This window comes from Chroicocephalus ridibundus, chromosome 4 (genome assembly GCF_963924245.1).
Source record: "Chroicocephalus ridibundus chromosome 4, bChrRid1.1, whole genome shotgun sequence".
In the NCBI taxonomy this organism is placed as follows: domain Eukaryota; kingdom Metazoa; phylum Chordata; class Aves; order Charadriiformes; family Laridae; genus Chroicocephalus; species Chroicocephalus ridibundus.
Genome location: NC_086287.1, coordinates 15,794,561 through 15,815,091, shown reverse-complemented (window position 1 = coordinate 15,815,091; position 20,531 = coordinate 15,794,561). Strand labels below are relative to the sequence as shown.

General features: G+C 37.3%; 1 protein-coding gene across 5 annotated transcripts in view; it reads left to right on the top strand.

Annotated features, from left to right (window-relative positions):
- The window catches only part of PLEKHA7 (pleckstrin homology domain containing A7), a 171,478-nt gene that overhangs the window by 47,928 nt on the left and 103,019 nt on the right, over positions 1 to 20,531 (top strand). The window contains exon 1 of one of the 5 annotated variants that reach the window (XM_063332310.1): positions 10,269 to 10,535. The exons of the other annotated variants lie outside the window; for them this stretch is intronic. Within the exon in view, the coding sequence (XP_063188380.1) occupies positions 10,465 to 10,535 (71 nt within the window). The 5' untranslated portion in view covers positions 10,269 to 10,464. Of the gene's footprint in view, positions 1 to 10,268; positions 10,536 to 20,531 lie in introns of those variants that run through there. 5 annotated transcript variants of the gene reach the window in all.

Sequence of the window (20,531 nt, the reverse complement as noted above, 5' to 3'; positions counted from 1 at the left end):
TGTCCTTTGCATTTTTATTCTTGTTGTTCTTAGCGGGAGGAAAAAAAAAACCAACCCAAACAACACACCCCTCCTCTCCTTTGGCAAAGCACTTGAGGTTAGTCAGGTGTTGTAAACATTAATCATTTCACAGGCTTCACAAGATTAATGAAAATATAATTAGTGATTTTTATTTGTGTGTGTAAGTACATTTTAATGCATGTCCTGCTTGTCTCATCTGTTTTGCATAGAAATGAATGCCATGCCCTTAAAAAGCATATGTCCCCTGTTACCTTGTACACTGCTATTCCTAGTGCTTTTAGGTATTTCATTCTTTTGTGTTTACATAAATCTCATTGCTCTTTTAGCATTCTGTGCAGTCTGTTCAGTTCTTAATAGTGTGACTGATTCAAATGTGTGTTGTATATTGTATCTTTTCATGGTTAAGTTTAATTTCTTCCATTTCAAGATGGTGTGTGATACTGGAAATCACAAGAATGTAGCAGAATATAAAGGATTCCGTAGCATAGTTTTTTTTCCTGAGATTAAAGTGACATACCAAAGACTATGCCAAAACTAAAGAAATAAAATAAGTTCTTACATCAACACAGAATCAAGAGTTAAAAAGTTGACTGTTTAAAAAGACCAGTATGAAATATTTACATTTCAGAGAATGGGTTAGATTTCTCTCTAGTTTGTAGTGCTGAATTGTCATTTAGTGGCACATGAATTGACCTAGCAAATGAAAAAGTTTTGCTATGCGAATTAAATTTTTTAAGTGCAGTCAACAAAGACAAGTATAATAAAAAGTACCATCTGTCTAATTAAGCAAATTAAATATTTCTTCAGGGAGGCTGGGATGACATAACCTTGATTGAAATTATGTATAGAATGTTTCTGCCTTTTAACAAAAAACCACTCACCCTGTTTTTAATAGTCCACTTGGGCCTGTGGGGATAAATAAGTAGAATTCAGTAGATGTAATCCAAGAATTGACGGATATGTTGTTTCTCTTTTTAATACTGAGATTATAATACATTAAGATGATAGTTATAAACAAACAATTAATCTTGAACTGATTTAAGTATGGAGTTCTCGAGATATTTTGTGTGGTTTCAGGGATGAATTTGTTATCTTTCCTGTGTCTGAACCTTATTTTTTTTCAGCCTCATAATGACCTTCAACTGGTCTTAATATGCTGGAGTTGATACTAAAAATATTTTATCAAGAATATTTCACATTACTTGTAACAGTGATATTAACTGAATGCAAGCCAGCTCTGGTTTAGAAGCCTTAATTAGGAAAGCTTATTTTGGAAGTGATTTCATTTATCACCCTGACCTCAGGAGTTTGTACACCCTACACTTTCTTTTTACTCTTTTGAGGCCCATCGAATTATACAAATTGCCAACTTTAAAGTGAAATGAAAGTGTTTCATTTGCCTCTAATTGTAACGCTTTTCTGTAATCTGATATGTGATTTGCACAGTTTACAAGACATTGTAGTTACAGTTTATTTGCTAGTAAGAATTTTGAAGAGATTGTTATAGATAAGAATTTATCAGCGATGTTAATGTAAAATATGTCTGAGTTAAAAGGACGCTGTATGACAGTCCTCCTATGTAGAAGACTTTGATTTATCCTGAAGATCAAAAACAGACTCAGCCTTCCTTATTTGCAGTCCTACAAGATGTATATTATATACTCTGAGCTTCATGAAGGGTCAGCAAGCTGAAGTTTGGATGCCATTAAATAGGCATCTGTTCAGTTTGTATTAATGAATTGTGTCTATTGGAGAGAGAAACTTACTACATTCTGGTAGCTCAAGTAAATTAAGATTTATTTGTGTCATGGTGGAGAGGAACCTGCCTTCTAAATTAAAAGTAATTTAAAAAATTGCTTATAATATCAGCATTCTGGCTTCTACATATGTTTATAGCGTCTGTTTTTATTAAATCACTTCAGTCCAATTTACATGCACCCATACTCAGTGAAATACTAGATTTTTAGCAAAACTTTATTCCTTTAAAGTTTGACTGACTCAAAATTTTTTTTTTATTCAATCATTTTAGTTATTTTTCTGTTCAATATTTTCGTGTCACTTGGCAATAAATATTTGTTTCTATCCACTATAATTAATTTCTAAGTGGGATAAAGTAGCTTAATCCCATTTCAGGCTCTGCGTTTGTTCTTTTTTTTTTTTGATATAATAATGTCATGTCTTCATGAATGCTTTTTTTTTTGTTTAGAAGAGTTATTTCAGATTTAAGAATACAGCATTATTTCATACAGCGAGAGAATGTAATTTGATTGTCTGATTTTCTTTGAACTGAAAAGCGGAATACCTGCTGATTCTACAGCATGCAAGTTTTATACTCTTATGTTTACAAATGCAGTAAGCAGAAAATGGAATGATCACTCCCAAATGGTCTTTGAAAATAGTCAGTACCTGGTCCAGGCCTTAAAAGTCTTTGCTCCGTGGAACTGTTTGGGAAAGTCTTGTACAGATAAGGTCAAGTTTTCCTTTTATGAGGAACTAGGTGGGATTCTGGTTTGGGCGTCTTTAGTTTTTTGTGGTTTAGGGTGTTTTTGCTTGATCTGTTTTGGAATTCTCTCCTTTCTGGCCAGTGGTGATGCTGGGGTGGATTCACAGCCTTGCAGCTCTGATGCACTAGGTTTCAGCCATGTGAATCCTGCGGCCTTTCTCCAGCAGGCTGGTATACCTGACTTCAGCTTTCTCAGTGTAGTGCAGGTGTCAGCCCGTATAATTTGTGTACCCTGTAAAGCTGAGGGAAAGAGGTATTTAGTCCTTTAGCCATCTCCTTCCAAAGCCAGTGTGAGGGCAGTGTCAGGCCAATGCTGAACTGCTGTGTCATTGATGCTCACTGCTGCAGCCGGTGCTGTGGCCTGGGAACCTCTTGCTTTCCAGCAACAGCAGTCTTGCTCTTCCAGTCTACTGGCAGGTGATGGATTGCTGGTAATAGCTCTGACTGTGTGGCCAGGTGATATGTTTACTTTGTTTCCTGGTAAAGGTCATGGGGGTGATACAGAGTGAACCTCGTGTGGGAGGGAAACGTTTCCTGAGTATGAGATCATCCCCCAAAGTTTATGTAGGTTAGAATTCAAAGATGTATAGTTCAGACTGCTTATGTGCACGGGTACGGATAAACTAACATCCGTGTACCTCTGATCATTGGTATCAATCAGATGAATCCTGGAAGTTAGTTTCCAATTGCAGGTTACTTGCTGCTGGTTGTTTCAGCTGGAATTGCAGTTGGAGAGGAAGGCAAGGTCGTAAGGAAGGGTACTTCCTCCTTCTTGTCTGTGTCACAGCCAATGGCTTTATATCTGAGGTTTCATGACTTGCAATAGGTTAATTTGTAGCCCAGGTATTCCTTTTCTGCCCTAGAAGACATCCTGATGTTTTATTGTTGACAAGAATTTTTCTTGCTCATTCTGCAAATTGTTGTGGACTAATTTAGCCAGCTGTAGGGCAGAATGGCCTGGTTGGGAACATGGTGCCTGGTTACATAGCAACTTCATTGTGATTCTAGGTTTTCAGGCAGGAAGATTCACTGCTCTAGTTCGACAGGACAGGGTTATCTCTCTGACAGGCAGGATGCCAACTGTGTTCAGTTGCTTCTGAATCAATTGAGAACCTTTGGCCACAACAAAGAGTTGTTTGTCTTCTGCCTGAACGCTTGCTAAACGGTAAAGAAACATGCCTTGGTTATCTGACATCTCAATCAAGATTGTAGCTTATTAATCTCAATTCTAATGCATGCTTTCTTTGCATATTTGCTATCATGCAATACTAGTGACAGCCATTGTGAATTCATGGCTGACTGTTGAAACTTCTGGTGGTAGAAGTTACCTGAGATACAGAATAAGTGAAATAATTATGTCAAATAAAATTTGTCCATTATGGCTCCAGGCTCCCTAAATGGCTTTTTTTGGTCTATGAGCATTAGTTTTTGCTTGCAATTGCTTAGTTGCTTATCCCGCCTTCTACATTCAGTGCTGTAACTGAAAGCAGAAACTGAGTTCTATTTTTTGTTTAAAAATCTTGGAAGGTGTGATACCCGAGGAATGGGGAAGTTGCAGTGTAAAACACAGTATTGCACAGGAGTTGCACAAGTGGTGATTGTTTCTGTACGTGAGGGCTTCTGTTTTGGCTCTTCAGTGATGCAGGTTTTACACACAACAGCATACCTCCTTTTGCTTTGAGGTACAGTAGTGAACAACATCGTCCTAGCTTACTCCCTGAACAGATGCTTTGCCAGGAGATGCCTTTTGTGAACTGGGCTAAGTTGCTGCTGCCCTCCAGCCATTCTGTGTTGGTCACTGTTACAGAAGAGCATGCTAAAACCTGGTGTCTTTAGGTGCCATGGGACGTTACGGTAGAGGGATGATGGCAGTATTAATATGTGAAGCCTGAAGAAGGATCCTGTCTTTTGAGCACCAGGAGGACAGTAGAAGGAACAGAGCCTTAAGCTGCTTATAAATGGGGAGCGGCAACTTCCAGGAGGAGGGAGGTGTGCCACTTCCAGTTTGTGCACAAAGGCCAGGAAGATGTGCTTTCAAGTACTAATGACAATGTGTGATTAGTACTTAAGCTGTGATTTTTCTACTTGATGTAGAATTGGAATGTGTCAGGTTGGTGGAGCTGTGCTGTAACTGCGTGTAGCTGGAATGGCTTTTGGGGAATGCTGTTTAGATTGCCTTGCAAGTCAGGGCCCTGGGGTTGGACTTTTGAGCATCTTTACAGCCTGTCTAGTAGTAAAGTAGCTAAGAGCAGTTTTATGTTTGAGCTAAAGATATAATTTTGTTTAGATGAGATTTTAATAACTTTTTAGCTTTTTTTATTCCAGATTGGAACAAAAACATGAAAAATATTATTTCTTAATCCAAGTAAGAATGTCTGAAATGACTAAGGTAGCAAGCAGACATCACTCCACTATGAATTCTCAGATGTTTGGAGTAAATTCTAGGCTTTGTTTCAGGTGAAGGAATTTTTAAAATCTAGCTTCAGACTCTGACAGAAAGGCTCAATCCAGACTTACTATTTTTATAAAATCTAACAAATAGAGTATTCGTTGTGGAATTCTTCCAAATCCAATGTGTTTAAAAGTACATTTTGTCCAGTAGTATTTAGCTTTCTATTTTACACTTTTAATGGCTGATTCCTGGAATGATGTTCAGAACACATGGAAGCTGGTGTCTGTCTAGAGGACAACTACTTCTAAGCCGGTGCTGTTGCTGTCTCCGTGTAACTTCTGTGGCTCTGAAGAGGAGCATGGAATGAAGCAGAATTGTTTGCTTTCCTATGTGACATCTCTAAGATTAAGCCTCTGGATGCAGAAATGTGTCTGTACCTCAAATAAAACCTACTGCTATATCTTGCAGTTACTTCTCTGTTCTTCGAAGGACAAATCCTTAATGGAAATAAATTCCTTAAATTTCAGATACTTTCACTTCAAGGCCCTCATTATTTCTACTTTATGGAGTTCCACCACTCTTACCAGTTTTGTAAGTTTTGTTTCAGCATCACTAGACGTATTTCAGAACATGACAGTGTATGGACAGGGAGAATATGGAGAAAATGTAGGGAAACTTCAGTGTCTTTGTGAAGTGTGCAATGCTTAGTTGTTTAATCAGCTGTTGCTTGTACTTTGCGATGTTTACTTTTTAAAGATCTTACTGGGAATTATGTAAAGATGATGGAGGATGAGAATGGGTAAGAGGCAGCTGTCTCTAGGCTAGATAAACGGGCTATCAAGCTGAACAAGCATGTAATAGGCCTACCTGGATAGTGCTGTGTCTATGGCAAGGAAGCTGCTTTAACAGCAGGAGGGGGAAAGGGGACGGAGAATTAAAGCCTCTGAAAGGTGAACAGAGCAACCAGGTATTAGAAAAGACTGGAAGGCAAGGTAGAAAGTAGATGTGGCGTTTTTTGCTCTGGAGAACCCAGTTTAATTGAAGTCAGAATACAAACATCTTTGTGCGCCGCCTGTTTTCTTTCAGAGGTCGCTCACTTTATTTTTCATTAGGTAACCTACCTGAAAACAACAGCTAACCTGCTTATTCTGTGTCTGCTTATGTGACAGGGATCACTTCAGTTTTCTTAGGAAACTAGGCTGAAAAAAAAATAACCTTAGTTCAGTTGTCTGACCAACAAGTTTAGGAGTGCAGCAGATATTTATGCTTTACCATTGAACCCACACGAGTCTGCCTCAGCAAACAGTGAAAGACATCCTTCAGCAGCTAGGTTAGGTAATGCTTTCTCACATGGATGTTTTCTCCCAAGTTCTGCTGCTTTTTTCAAGTCCTTTTTCCTTCCAATGCGTTTCTGTTATCACTTCTGTGTTTGTTTTTTTCTTTTTTGCTTTTGTTTTTCCCCTATATGAATATCCAGTTAGTCTTTAACTCTGGATGAGTTTTAGGTTTTCAGTGATAGTGTCCTTCAGTTTCAAATTTCCCATTATTCTTCAGTGTTGGTGAATACTTCTCTATTCTTGTGTTTCATACGGAAAGGAAATACAGACTTTCCACTATGTCTTCTAAGTACTGCTCATTATATTGAATATCTGTAATATTTTCTCTGTAAGTAATACTGTTATTTTCAAACTCCACATAATGATTTTTCCTACATTTCCTATAATATTTTTTCTCCTTCTATTTTAGTGTCTGTGATATATTTCTTAGCAGGCAGGGAAAATACCAAATATAACACTATATATGGGAGTAAATTACTGATTTATGGTATTGTTGTTACAATAATTTCTGTGTGACACTTCATTCAATTTTTATGAATACTAAACATTTTATATGTGTTTTGATATATCATCACATAACTGTCTGCAACGTGCCTGCTTTCACTTCTAGATTTGATGAGGTTGATTTAGCTTCCAGTAATGAGGTTAATTTCTATTTCTCCTTTGGTCTGCCTTTTTAGTTTAAACTAATTTGCCATTAGTTTACCAAGGATGCTACTTGTTTGAAATACCTGAAAGTGGTCATCAGTTTGCTCTTCTCCAGTCTTTCAGCCTATCCCTGCTTTTTGAAGTGCAGTTACACCTCGGTTAAGTATTGCATACCTTTTCAACTAGCCAAATTAAATGGTGTAGTGGCTAGCAGCTCAGTTACTTCAGCATTAAGGTCACTGTAAATTCTGGCACACACAGTATTTGTGCCTCAAACTTAGTTTCTTTGTTTAGTTTTGCTCCAGCAAAGTAGTAAGTTCTACATGGAATGCTATGCCAAACAATACTAATGTGGTTATTTTTAAGTGAGTTTGTTGGCACTAAAACACGGAAGTAAAATTCAAACAAACATGACTGCACTTGGAACGAAACCCGCTTGTCTCTTTTATTGGAGGTGATGTTTGGCAAGTAGGTCTGGATCCCAGAAGTAGTTCTGTACTGTAATCAAGCCTGCTTGTGGAAAGAAATAAAAGGGGCACGCGGTAAATATTGAATGTCATTGTGTGAGGCTTTCTCTTTGGTCCTTACCGGATTTTCTCTTCCTCCTTTCTCCTTCTTATGCCACAGGTTCCCTTCCTGTTTCCAAATCACTGAACTGGTGTGATGCTTACCAGTGAAGGTTTCTGCTTCTGTAAAGATCACCTTAAATTCAGTTTTTGTCTGCCTATCGTCATCTCACCTATTCCCATCTTTAAATGCTATGTAACACAGTCCGCACATTTAAAAATGGTGTAGTTTCCACCACATTTTAAAATTTAAATGGCTTTTGCATTTAAATTGAAGTTTCAGAGCAATAGCGCTTCTGTTGTGTTAGAGCTAGGAGCAGGAGACAAAAAGAAAGCTCTATTGTGAATATTCCCACATATCTTTTCCCTCAAATGCTACAGCTGTTTTATCCCTTCATAAATCTTTAATCAGAGGATTTCAATACTTAATTACACACAAAAAAATAATTTAACCTCACATAATTCCTTTGCTGTCAGCGAGTATTTTCCTTACTATGTGAATAAGCTAGGCATTAAGGGACTAAGTGATTTTTCGCAAAATGGCATGGCGAGCCATTGGCAGCCTCTAAGACTCCTGGTTTATAAGCCTGTAATCTGCTGACTTGACACTAACATGCTTTTGAGCTGGCAAATCAAATGGAAACACCCTAAATCCTGGTTGGGACTAAGAAGAACTATTCTGAGATGAGAATTACTGCATAAATGTGTTAATGCTGTGATTATCAGTGTCAAGGAGGCACCAAATAAAAAAATAAGTAAATACACAGCATAGAAATATAAGTGCTTTAGGGACATGCACACAAGATGACTCACCAGGTCCAACCACAGCAGTGTAGCAGGATGACCTGCATGACCCTCAACAGCTGTGGCAGTAGGGATGAAACCTAACCGGACTTATCCTAACATGCCTGCTGAGGCAGCAGGGAAAGGTGACTTGGACGGGCCTGGTAGACTTTTCTCTTCCTCTCGCCCACTGTTACCTGTGTGGTTTTTGAGTGTTGTTGGTTTTGGAATTAATGCTCCATACTAGACATGAGAGAGACTGTGTTTCTAAAAGCTACTTTTTCAAATCTGTCTGTAAAAATTCAGCTGATACGACAACATCATTTGTGCTTGAACTGCCTTTTCAAGCCTTCTCTTTACAGCCAGGAGAGGTATAAAAACTTCTGCAAAATGATGTGCCCAGAAGGTTGTTTGTTTTTCCAGGCATATCAGTTGGGCTAATAATAAAAAAGAATTACTTCGCTGGGCAAAGTGTTCTCTCTTTGTGTTATCCTGGCATTTTTGTAGGACTTCAGAAATTGGTCCTGTATGCAGTGACCTATGGAATCTGCATGTTACTTTGTGTGCAAGTGTGCATTGCATTTATTGTGTAAAATGGCCTGTGATTCCCCCAAGTTGTGGGAACATTCAATTACTTGACTCTGTGTGACAGTGTGCAGAGCTTATTAATAAGCATTCCCATATTTTTGAGGACCAAGCCCCTGTTCTGTAGCATGTGATTGTTTTGGGCTTTTTTTGCCTACTGTTTTATCCCTGCTGGAAATGTTATCATTTTTCACAAATATACTGCCCTTTTTTTGCACCTTGACAAAAACTAGTTAAGCAATGTAAAACATTGCAGTGCTGTTAAAACACTCTAAAACCAGTTGAGTTATATGAACAAGAAACTAAGCATTTCACTGAGATCAGACTTAGTTTTAAATTTAAGATACTTTTAAGGTAGAAGAACAAGCTCCCATTCTTTTAAGTCAGACTTTAAAAGGTACCTAGAATAGCAACAAAGTTTTGTACCATTTTCCTAATGACTGAGATTGTGATAAACCGAGTGAAACAGATTCAATCTGTTTCCAATACTGAGATAAAATACAACAATACGCGAGTAAATAATATGTCATGGGGTAGAGGTATTAAATTCAGCATTTTAATGTTTTCCGGTGCAGCTAGCACAGATAACGAAATAATTTTAAAATCTGTTTTATTTAATATTTTGCATAAACTAAGCAAGTCTTGATGTGAGGGCACTGTACACCTTCTTTACTTTAGAGTAGCATAGGCAGATAATCATACTCACATGTCTTCCTGCTTTTTAGTTGTCTTTTCCTCTCCCGAGGAAGGCATGCTCAAATAAGCTTTCATGTAACTTACCATCGTACTGTATATCAAAAGAAATCGCGCTTTTGATACTTCTTTGATTTAAGCTGTAGTAAAATACTACAGGAATTGCACGCAGATAATTTTATTTCTGTATTCAGTAGCTTAAATAGTGTGGTTTAAGAGTCAACCTCCTGTCCTTCCCTCCTGCTTTCCCATAGTAGAGAGTGTGGCATAAGAGGATTCTTTTTTAGCAGGGGAAAACTCAGTATGATTTTTCATACTACTGTGACGTGCAATGCAATCTGATGGTGCTTATAAAGCAGTAGTATGCATTGTACATTTAACTGAAATTTTTGGAAGAAATTTTTATCACTGAGTTCAAGGTCATGGATCTCATGCATTTTCCAGGAAATTCTTGTCCTGGGCTAAAATCGTGTTTCACCTGCAGTCTGGATCTTCATTAGCTGATAGGAGGGATTTGCGGCATTGGCAATAAGTTCTGCTGGTTGCTGGCTGCCTGCCAGCGCAGGGCTGCTGTTGAAGACAGCAGGTCTCTCTGCCTTTCGCCAGCCTGAAAGGCACTGTGTTTTCAAGTAGAATGCGGCGCAGGATTTTATGTCGACTCAAAAGCGACGGGCTGTCCTTGCTTTACTGAAACAATTGCACGTTTCTGATTTTGTAGTATGTGATGTCATGAGGGTGTTGGCTTTTAGGAATTTCACTACTGAGGAAGCAGTTTGACATGCAGACAGAATCTTCAAGACCTTCAAATATGCACTTGGTTTCCTTTTAGTTAGCTTTGAACAAAAGTATAGATGGATACATACATACATATTTTTTGGTGAGGAATTAACATATGGAATATAGAAGCAATTTAAGTGGATACAATACCTGAAGGCAATGTCGAGTCAGTCTGGATTTTCAAACTCTGTTCCTCTGCCGGGATACCCATTCTACCAGGTGTCATGCAGGTATATCGTGTTTTAAGTTTTATCTTTTAATACCGTTGCATATAAAGCCATAGCGTGATGCTTGTGTTAACAGATTTTTGTTTGTTTGTTTCTGTTTCTTTGTTCTCTGAAAAAAATTATGAAATCAGAGAATTACGAAGCTGAAAAACATAAAAACAGTTTTACAAAGCTTTATACCTGATTTTATCATTAGGATTGCATTTAGGTAAAGCAAATATTTTTTATTTCTAAAGATACTAAATATTTTGAGAATTTTTCTGACTGGAAAAAAGAAGCTGTAAGCCTGGAGATTTTTTAAGTGAGTTAAGTATTCATATATTTCAGTCGTTTATTAGGAACCAGGTATCTATGGTGTTGAGAAATGGAAATTATACAGTTTTCTAAAAACATTAATAATTTTAAGTCTTTTCATGCAGGATTGCATAAGGTAAATAAACAAAAGTGCTTACTGTCATTATGGTTTTAAGAGAATTCACAAAAAATGTGCACGTGTGGAAGGGTGATAAATGCTAGCTTTGTGATAAAGCTTAATCATACAGGCTTCTTATTCTTTCGTCTTTTTTATTTCGCAGTTCTGTTTTCCTTCCTTCTGAGAGTGCTGTATAACAGTTTCCTAGTGAATGGGTTGGATTCTAACCATGAAATTACTGTTCCTGTTCTGGAAGACTGTGATATTGCATAATAATTAGAGGGAATGTGTAACAATACTTCTTTGGCTGAAAGAGCTCAGGTTTCTGGCACACCTTAATAAAGGAATGTAATCTCTGTTTATTGTGTCTAAATCTGAAGTTCCTGCCTCTCATGCTGCAACAATAACAGAGGGAGGGGAAAATCGGAGTTGGAACAGGAGTTTTGTGCTATTACTCATCTTTCTGTTAAATGTTTCAAGAGTAGAATAAGAGAATAAGTTAATTATTAACATGTTCATATCCAGAGAATGAACTTGACAAATAATCTTCATAAACTACGGCATATGCAGTGTTATGGGTTAATTTTTGTAAGGCTGCAGTGACAGTCGGTTGTGAATAGAAACAAAAGTGGTTCTGCATAGTGTTCATTTAACCACTTTTCTGTGTGTTTCTTGAAATAAATTCTGGCTCTTATTTGCGTATTTGTATCTCTGTAGCACTACCAGGCTGTCTGGTCAAAGGTACCAGGAGTGTTTTATTGAAACCAGAGTTAGTCATTTAGAGGTCAACCATGATGATTGCTTATGGTTGTTGTCCTTTGGCCTAACTTTGGAGGATGCTGAAGTCTAGTAGCCTTTCTCCTTTTTTTTCTGGCCTTTTTTGTGATAGTAGGGAAGAATAAGCTGGAAACTAAAAACAACAGAAATTCAGTAAATGGCAGCTGATGTAAAAGCCTTCTCTTCCCAGAAGTGTGTTAGATGCTTAGTCAAATGCACACCTTTTCGCTCCTACTCCCTAAGATCAAAATGGCCAGAGCCTACCACCCATCTTCCTGGTTTCCACGGTGACCTTCTGGGCAGAATGAAGGTCTTGTGAGTGAGTTCCAAGTCCGCACCTTTCTGTTGTAAATAGAGATAGATTGAAGTTCCTGAACTTTTGAATCCCGGTTGTTTAACTGCATTTTGTTTTTTAATTCTCTCCTCTCTGTTCCTTACGTGTTTTTAAATAATTATTCTGCACTTCAATGAAACCTGTGTTTGATAATTTTCAGATAAGATGATTAGCTTCTGTGGTATGCAACTGAGATAATTAAATTCTATTTTAGGTATGTGGAATTGGGTGGACTTACTTCATTTCATCACTAAGTCGTTATGACTTTGCGACTCTGTTTTTGTTCCGGTACCTATAAAGAGAAATTCTTTACATTGTGTACAACCACTGATAACTTCACAGCTCCAACTATGTAAAATTAGTATTCCTGCAGTCATTTTAGAGCTCATCCTCAGTGCAGAATTTTCCTTCAGAATAGTAGCACATGTCCATTTCTGACTGGGGATTAATGTAGTTTACAGGACTGAATTAGGATTTTTATTCCACTCTAGTCATCATATTCTAGTGAGTTAACATTTTCCAGTAAAATAAATAGGCAGCGAGACTACTGTTTATCATAAATGGTTTGTGATCTCTATGAAGTGGAAAGGGTTAGTGTACGTTATGCGAAGTTTGTATGTTGGCAGAGACATTAATCTAATATGGCTTGCATCTGGGATGGCATAGAAGTCTTGAAGAGAGTTCTGGAAAAGATCTGTCTTCAGGAAACTTTGCCTTTTGTGTAGGCAAGATTAATTTTCTAGATATCAGAATTATCATTGGAATTGCATGGTGTTTGGAATTAATTGTGTTTTCTGTTACACTTAAGGAGTAGTAGTTTAGGTATGATATTTTTGTGGATAAGTGATCTGAAGTATTGATGATAGCCTGTTCTGAAAGAGTGTACAATCAGCATTTTGTTCATTTATAGTTTTCTAAAGATTGCTCAGGACATTGTTCATACTTGATCTTGGAGACGACCAAGATACGGTCTCCAAAACTAGGTCACTCAGCGTGGCATGATCTCTTGGTTGGCTGTGAATTATGGAATTGCGTAAGTCAGGAGTTCATCTTGGGGACAGTGTTTTTGAGCCATATTATAACTAATTTTTGGTATCCATACAACGCAGAATTGGATTTTCTTGGGAACATTTCCATATTTGGATGAAATTTAGGGATTAATAGAATTTATGTTGAGATTGATAACAAATTTCTTGTTGTTTCTTTTATGGCACAACATAAGAGATCTGATTTAGATATTAGTTGTAGAAAATACTTCCTGAAGTAGTTTATCGTCTTTGTTTTTTACAGATTTGGTATTTAATATAGAAATTAAAAGAAAATATTGCCATCTATGATTCCTGTACTTCAAGCAGCAACAAATGTAAAATTAGTATTGGTGGCTCAACTTTAAATGGTAGCCAAAGCATGCAAGTAAACCTGCTATGTGCTTCTTACAATGGCTGGAATGGCATTAGCCATGTAGATTGCATTTTTTTCAATTGCTTAATGTTGTAGTGTTCATTTTCTTTCATATATCATATAGTGTAGAAGGAAGTCTGTTCAAAAGATAGTCTTTGAAAATATGCTTTTAATTCTTTGATTTTCATAAGCTTTTAATCACTAGAGATTAAGAACAAAGTTTTCTCTGGCAGAGCTTGCAAAGGCTGTGCTCGTGTCTTTTTCCCAGTTACCCTGGTATGGCGAGAGACCTTTTTTGTAAGAACATTTGCTGTTTCTCATTGCTTTAGGCTGCTAGAGCAAAAGATGGTAGACTTACGAGTTTTCCTTTGGCAAAGAGAAATGGAAGAGATCTAGTGTCCTGGCCATGTTTGACAAGAGAAGCCAGAGCTTTCAGCTCCACTGGGATATTAGCAGATTGTAGCCATTTTAGAAAATGGTGATCGTTTTTATGTTTGCCTGAAAAATACACATTCAAAACCAGTTTTGAGTAGGAGGACTTCTTGTTACTAGGGGGAATTACACAGAAATGTGAGATAATACAAACCCCAACCCTGTCTCAGCTATGGAGCAATTACTATTGTTTCTGTAATGGAGCTGGAGTTCTGCTGGTGGACCGTGATACTCTTCATAAGAAGATTCCTCTTTAGAAAGAATCTTCTTGTTTCTGTTACAGATGCAGAGGGGTCAAGACATGGGTGTTCTGCATAGTTGAGAGATTAATTTTCAGTAGTTACATTCAAAGTAGCTAAAGAGTTTTTAGGGTTTCTCAGGGCTGTCATAGTCCTTTGGCCTAACCAGCGTCAGAACCTTCTGCAGCCCTTTGTAATACTGGAATTTCATGTTCTAGGGAAGCTGATAGAAACAATGTTCACAACAGAAGGCTGCTGTTTAATCAATACTTCCTTGGAATCGTGCATGCTATTATACTTTTTCTGTCTGCTGAAAACAAGAAAAAATAGCTATGCGGTGGGGGGAGAGTGAAAACTTGTAATTTTGTGAATTGAAGATGAGTCAATTGCATCTGTGCAGTTGATTCCAAATGCAGTAATGCAGATCCCATCCAGTTATAGCAATATCATAAATTAGGTGTTATAATTGAAACTAAGCAATAAACTGACAGTGCTTAACTGTGGAAGGGGAAGGGATCTTGCAGCATTAAGCTGCTGCTTTTCCTTTGAGGAGGGAGCCACTGCCCACTTCAAATGTTGGGCTTTAATTAGCATCCATTTCTTAAATTAAAAAAAAAAAAAAACACCAACAAACCAACACTGCTGTATTTTAGATAGAGGAATAAATCTTGATCATCTCCGTGTTGTAGAGTGTTGGGAGGAAAGCAAGTGCTTTTAAAGAAACACAACAGTTAGTGAGTTTTCTTTTAGCATAATCTGACAAGTTTAGTTAAACTAAAATCTTTGAGAAATAATGAGGTAAGGCAAATATCAATCAAGAATAACAAAAAATATATTAAAATATTTGCTTGTTTGGTAGCGTTAACCAAAATCCTGGGTAACTATTTAATGTTGCCATTCTGAATATTCAGCAGTATGCGTGTGTATGACAGGGATTTACAGTTGCATTTTTCTTGGAATAAGATGAGCAAAGCTTCCTGTATTTTTTGGTCTTTGTTGGTTCGGAGACGTTCCCTTTTCCCTGTAGGTAGAAGAGGAGGAGAAAGGGGAGGGCAGAGTTTTTGACAAAATTGACAAAAAATATGCAAGAACATGGTGTGCTAGATTCGAGCTGGCCTTAGAAGCTGTTTCTCCATAGAATTTGATTTTTATATATACCTACAATAAAATGGAGCTTTTGTATTGGGAGAGGGAGATCTGTCACTGCTTTTTAGATGAATAATTCCTTTTCCAGGACTTGCAAGAACTAGTGAAGAAGGCTGATGGCTGCTATCACTAGCTATCCCCTTTATGTCTAAAAAAGAATATAATAAATTCTGATTTAAGTAAGAGAGGGAACAATCAAAACCTGAAGAAGACAGTTTTATATATTTTATCCTCTCCAATATTTAAAATGTGGGCAGGCTATTTTTATATTAAAATGGTTTAAACATTATATAATTCCTTTACAGGCAAATGTAAAGATTGCTTTTAAGCAAAAAAACACCCTTTTTTTTTTCCAGGGGGCCTCATGATTAGAATGTCAGCAGTTATTTGGGCTTGACAGAACAAACAACACATTAAAAAGTTTCACATAATAAAAAGTAACTCATTAAGCAAGATTGAACTTGAAAAAAGGGTTTTGCTTGCAGGGAATAAATCTTAAGTACGAGCTGCTCTCTGAGAAGACAAAATGATAGGCAAACTGCTAAAGACGAAGCAGGTTGCAAGATCACCATCTCTAAATTTTGTCCAGAAGTTACAAGTACAAAATCATGAGTGAGAGGTGTTGATTCAGGTGTGGACTGGGGTTGTGGTTCCTGTGCGACTTTCTTCAGTTGCTTCCTTGGAAAAGTAGAGCTAGGTAAGAATGCTTTTCTTCCAAAATGCCTCTGGTATGGGAAGTGTCTTCTCCTTGCCTTATCTTCTGCCTCTCCTTCCTCATCGCTTTTTTGCTCACTTTTATTTTAGTCACTTTAAAAAACAAAACAACAAAAGCCTCCCCTTTTCTGTCATACCTGAACTGAAAATGAAAAGCCGCAGTTCTGTGTGAATTGGCCATTAGATCGACCCAATCCCACACGTGGCTCCCTTGTGATCTACAGGACCAACTGTGAAACTGGGGGGGGTGGCGGTGGTGGGACATTGCTGGTTCCTCCTGTGTTGAGTTACGTGGGGTATTGCCTTCTTTAGGTGTGTGAGTCTCTTCTGACTTGTTTAATACAAGTTACCTTCTGGCTCCTCAGGTGTCTTTCCACATTCCTAGCATGGCTCGGGTTACACTTGCTGAATGTGTGGCAGATTGCAACAATTCATTAGAAATCATTCTGTCAGAAAAGAGGAAACTCGGAGGAAAATGTGAGCATTATAATAATGCTATCTATTAAGTATTCTTAAAAGGAGACAAAAGTATAAACTGCATATGATGCAAAGCAATAGCTCTGAGGTGGATTGCTTGCTTTTTTAATTCATTCTGACTGCAACTTTGAATATTTTTTTGTTTATTTTTTGATATCTGGTATTTCAGGCTCTTACGCACAGAAACATTATTGTAGTTCGTCTTCTAATGACGTTGATATTTGGCCAGCAGAACCAGTTACAACAAGTTCTGTTTACTTTTTCCTTAACAGCTATTTTCTAACATATTCTTCATTATAAAAAAAAAAAAAAAAGGAAAATGTCTAGTGTAACTAGAGATGCAGATGTAAAATCATTTGTACTTTCATTATTCTGAGGATTTCGGCATTAAAGGGTAGTGTGTTTCTTTATTTTTGGAACATTGTGCATTATTTCTGTTGTTTTAGAGAAATTTGTGCATGTCTCTGTTCTGAAACAAAATCGCTCTGTTGGTATAAGTGTACACTAACTTGATTTCCTGAATGATGATGGTTGTTCAGAATTCAGTTCAGTTCTTCCCTTCTTTCCGTTACCATTTCTGCCTCACCAGTTGACAAATCTACTTACGGAATTTAGTTAACAAATTATCATAGTTCTTGGTTCAGTAGTGTGCTTCCCAAGATTTACACTGTGATTGCTTCTCTTAGAGCTGAAGCTGCCTGGATACCTCTTGGATACTTTTAAAATCCTTACAGGGATGTGTCTGGAGGTTTTCTGAAATTTACTTGATGTGCTTGGGGGTCTGGATTATGCAGCAAAATGTACATCAAAGAACCATCCTGTAACACTGAGAGTTTATGTTCTTAATACATTGGTTTTGAAATTTAAATATGGAAACTAACTTTGTGTCTTGGAAATGGAGCCTAGAGAGAAATATTGTTCTTTCTAGTATATAGAGAGGAAAAGTTGATGTGTAATGAATCCTGCAGTTTAAAGGATGGTCCTAAAAATGGTCCTGGTTTGTGCAGCATTTAGTTGATAACTTGAGAAATGTAAACTAGGAATTTGTTACAATTTGGTTTGAAGAAAAAAAAGTCGAAGCACTAGCAGAAAATTTGTAAAGCATAAATTTGCAAGTTTCTTCTTTATGCAAATTAAAACTTATTAAATCAGAAATGAGGACATTGCAGAAGCTTGAAAGTTATTTTTAAAACAATTAACTATAGGAAAATTATAGCCAATGTAGTGATTTATGTTTAAATTTGAATAATTGTCAGCTAATATTTGAATTATAACAAATTGTTAAATATAGATAGTATCTACTCAAATAACATGTAGATTATATTTAGTCTCACTTTTTATGCTGTTATTTTGGCAGATGTATGATTTATGACATTGTTAATCCAGTTTCATGAGTCCTGCAATTCAGTTGAAGGACATCTTCCTGCAGAAAATGAGCATAAATTTGAGCACTTAATAAGTGGATACTTATATATTCCATTTTTAGATTTTTTGCAAAAAATAGGCTGCTTCTTTCTCACATGCTGAGGAGAGCCATCTTAAATTAAAGACACTTATTTGAAACAGTCAGTCAGTCCTGTTGACGTGTAAATGCCTCTGTACACTGCTGAGATGACTGCAATGCAGATAATGCTGATGGTGCCAGCCTTTTCAAAATTTACATCAGGTTTTCAGCTCCTGTGAGAGGTTTCATTTACTCATAACTTTAGGTAAGGAATAATCATCTGCAGAAGACAAACAATTACAGTGGAGAAGATTGTAATGGCTGAGACACTGACCTCATGTGGGGAGGGTGCCAGGACACCACATAACCACACCGCTGCCCCAGCACGTCTGTCTCAGATACAACTTGCCCCAAGTGACAAATCAGGCAAATCATACAGTGCTTTCTCAGAAAATATCTTTTTCAGGCATTGTTGTGCGTTGATGTCTGTTTGGAAGCTCTTGGATGTTGTACTATGAAGTTTTGCTTGCTGCGACGTTACTGGCATTACTGCTGTCTTCCTTGTGTCTACTGCCTTCTCCTGAAGTGGGACAACATCTCTGCTGTTTTCTTTTACTCTCCAAATTCCAACTGTGCCTGCACTTTGCTGCCCCTTTCCCTAAAATGTTTGAAGACCTGTCCCTTTTCCCTTAGGATTTACAGAACCTCCTGTTAAAGGCCTTGTCTCTCTGCAAGGTTATTGTAACTTCTTGCAGCTCTGCAGCACTTATCCTCCTCTTCCGCTGTAAGTTATCCGCATTTTACCTACTGCTTTAACTACATCATCTTTTTAAAAAATCCGTTTCTTGGCTCTCCTGTTAAACTGCATCAAGTTCAAGCTTGTCTTTCTTGCTTTAAGACGTGTCATTACCTCTGTCCCCACTCTGGTTTCTTTACCAGGTTACTCCCTCTGTTCAAGTCTATTCAAATGTGGCTGTACTAAAAATGATTTGCTTTACGCTTGTCTGCTGTTGACTAGGTAAGATTTCTAGATTTGAAATATATCCTGGTTTACAGAATTTGTAACTCTTGCTCTGTAAGAGTAATTACTCACTTATTACTGTTCTGAAAACTTAATTGTTTTGTCTTTCTCAGCCTATTCTGGCTTTTACTGATTTCCTTCCCTTCCTCCCCCTATCCTTTTCCAGGTAAAAGCTAGAGTGTTTCCCTATGTTTTCCTACAGCTGTTCTGTCTTTTCCGTTGCTCTAAAAGTAAAAGACAAAGTTGGAGCATTACCCGTAATTGTGGAGTCTTTTAATTGTGCCTTTGTCTTCTGTTGGCCTCATGTGAGGGAAGGTGGGTTCCAGGTGATGTTGGAGATCCAGAAATTTTTACAAGAGTTTCTCTGTTGTAAATTGTTCACACTAATGAAAAGTCAGCATGTGTATATCGATTAGAGAAATGTATATTTATTGGCTTGCAGGTCAACTGAATTTTAATTATAATGATTTTTCAGGCTCATCCACAAGATTCTTTTGTTGTTTTAACTCCAGCTTTTGTGAGCTGTTCTGTGATGTTTGAAGAACAGTAGCAAGTGTTGATGCAGGTTTTGGTTGGGGAAAAACGCAATCAAGTTTTTGTTTCGTTTCTGACTATTCATGTAGACACCTTACAGGCGGTTTATTTTCTTCCTGCACTGTGTTAGCATGGATGGATAAAATGCAGAATATTTAGTATGTGGCCTGTGTCAACTTGTAATAGTAAAATCTCAGTTCACAATTGAGAATTGTTCCAATTGAGGAAAAGCAGCACTGATCTATTAATGCCTGCTAAGAGTCTTTTATGTTCCTTCACTGGCAGAATGTTTTTCCTTTATGGGTTTATTGCTGCTGTCTGCCAGGCCTGCTTTATTTCTGTGCGCTGAAAACATTAGGCTAATCTGCAATGGATTTGCTAATGTAAACTTTTCTATTGCTATGCACCATGGGCCTTGATTTCACTCCATTGTGCTTTCTCTATATATTCTTTTCTGCCCACTCTCACCCTGCTGGGTCATGATTTGCTGTGTTTCAGATGCTAAAAGCTCCTAAAGATAAGCCCTTACTTTTAAGCACAAGCTGTTCTGAAAAACCTCAGTTGCTTATATGTCATAATTTTCCATGTTTTAAAACCTAAATTTTCTTAACAACTAAGCTATTGAATGTTTGTACTTACAAGTTTGCATAGTCTACTTATTGCAATGATTTGAAAGAAGCTTCCTATGTAGTTTACTAATATTCATTAATATTAAAATATTCTTCTGAAATATTCTCTACTCTTTCTAGGTTCAGTTTAAACTCGGGTAGAGTATGGCTTATCAAAATTGAGACGCATACTCCCATAATCTCTGTTCTTCTTGTTGAGGCTGTGAGAATTTTTAGAAGTTGGAAGCTTTACAGATGGGTAGTAAGTTGCAGCATTTCTTCTTTTCTACTTTAGTATTGGACGGGTCAGAAACTGCAGTAAGTGTTTGGGCTTAGGTTCTTTGAAGCAATGCTGTTGCCTTGTTAGTTCTGTTAAGTAGTTGTGTCCCAATACATGAATCCGTTCTCTGCTCTGTTATTTTTAAACTATTGTCTCTTCATTGGTTGTTTTCCCAGTTGT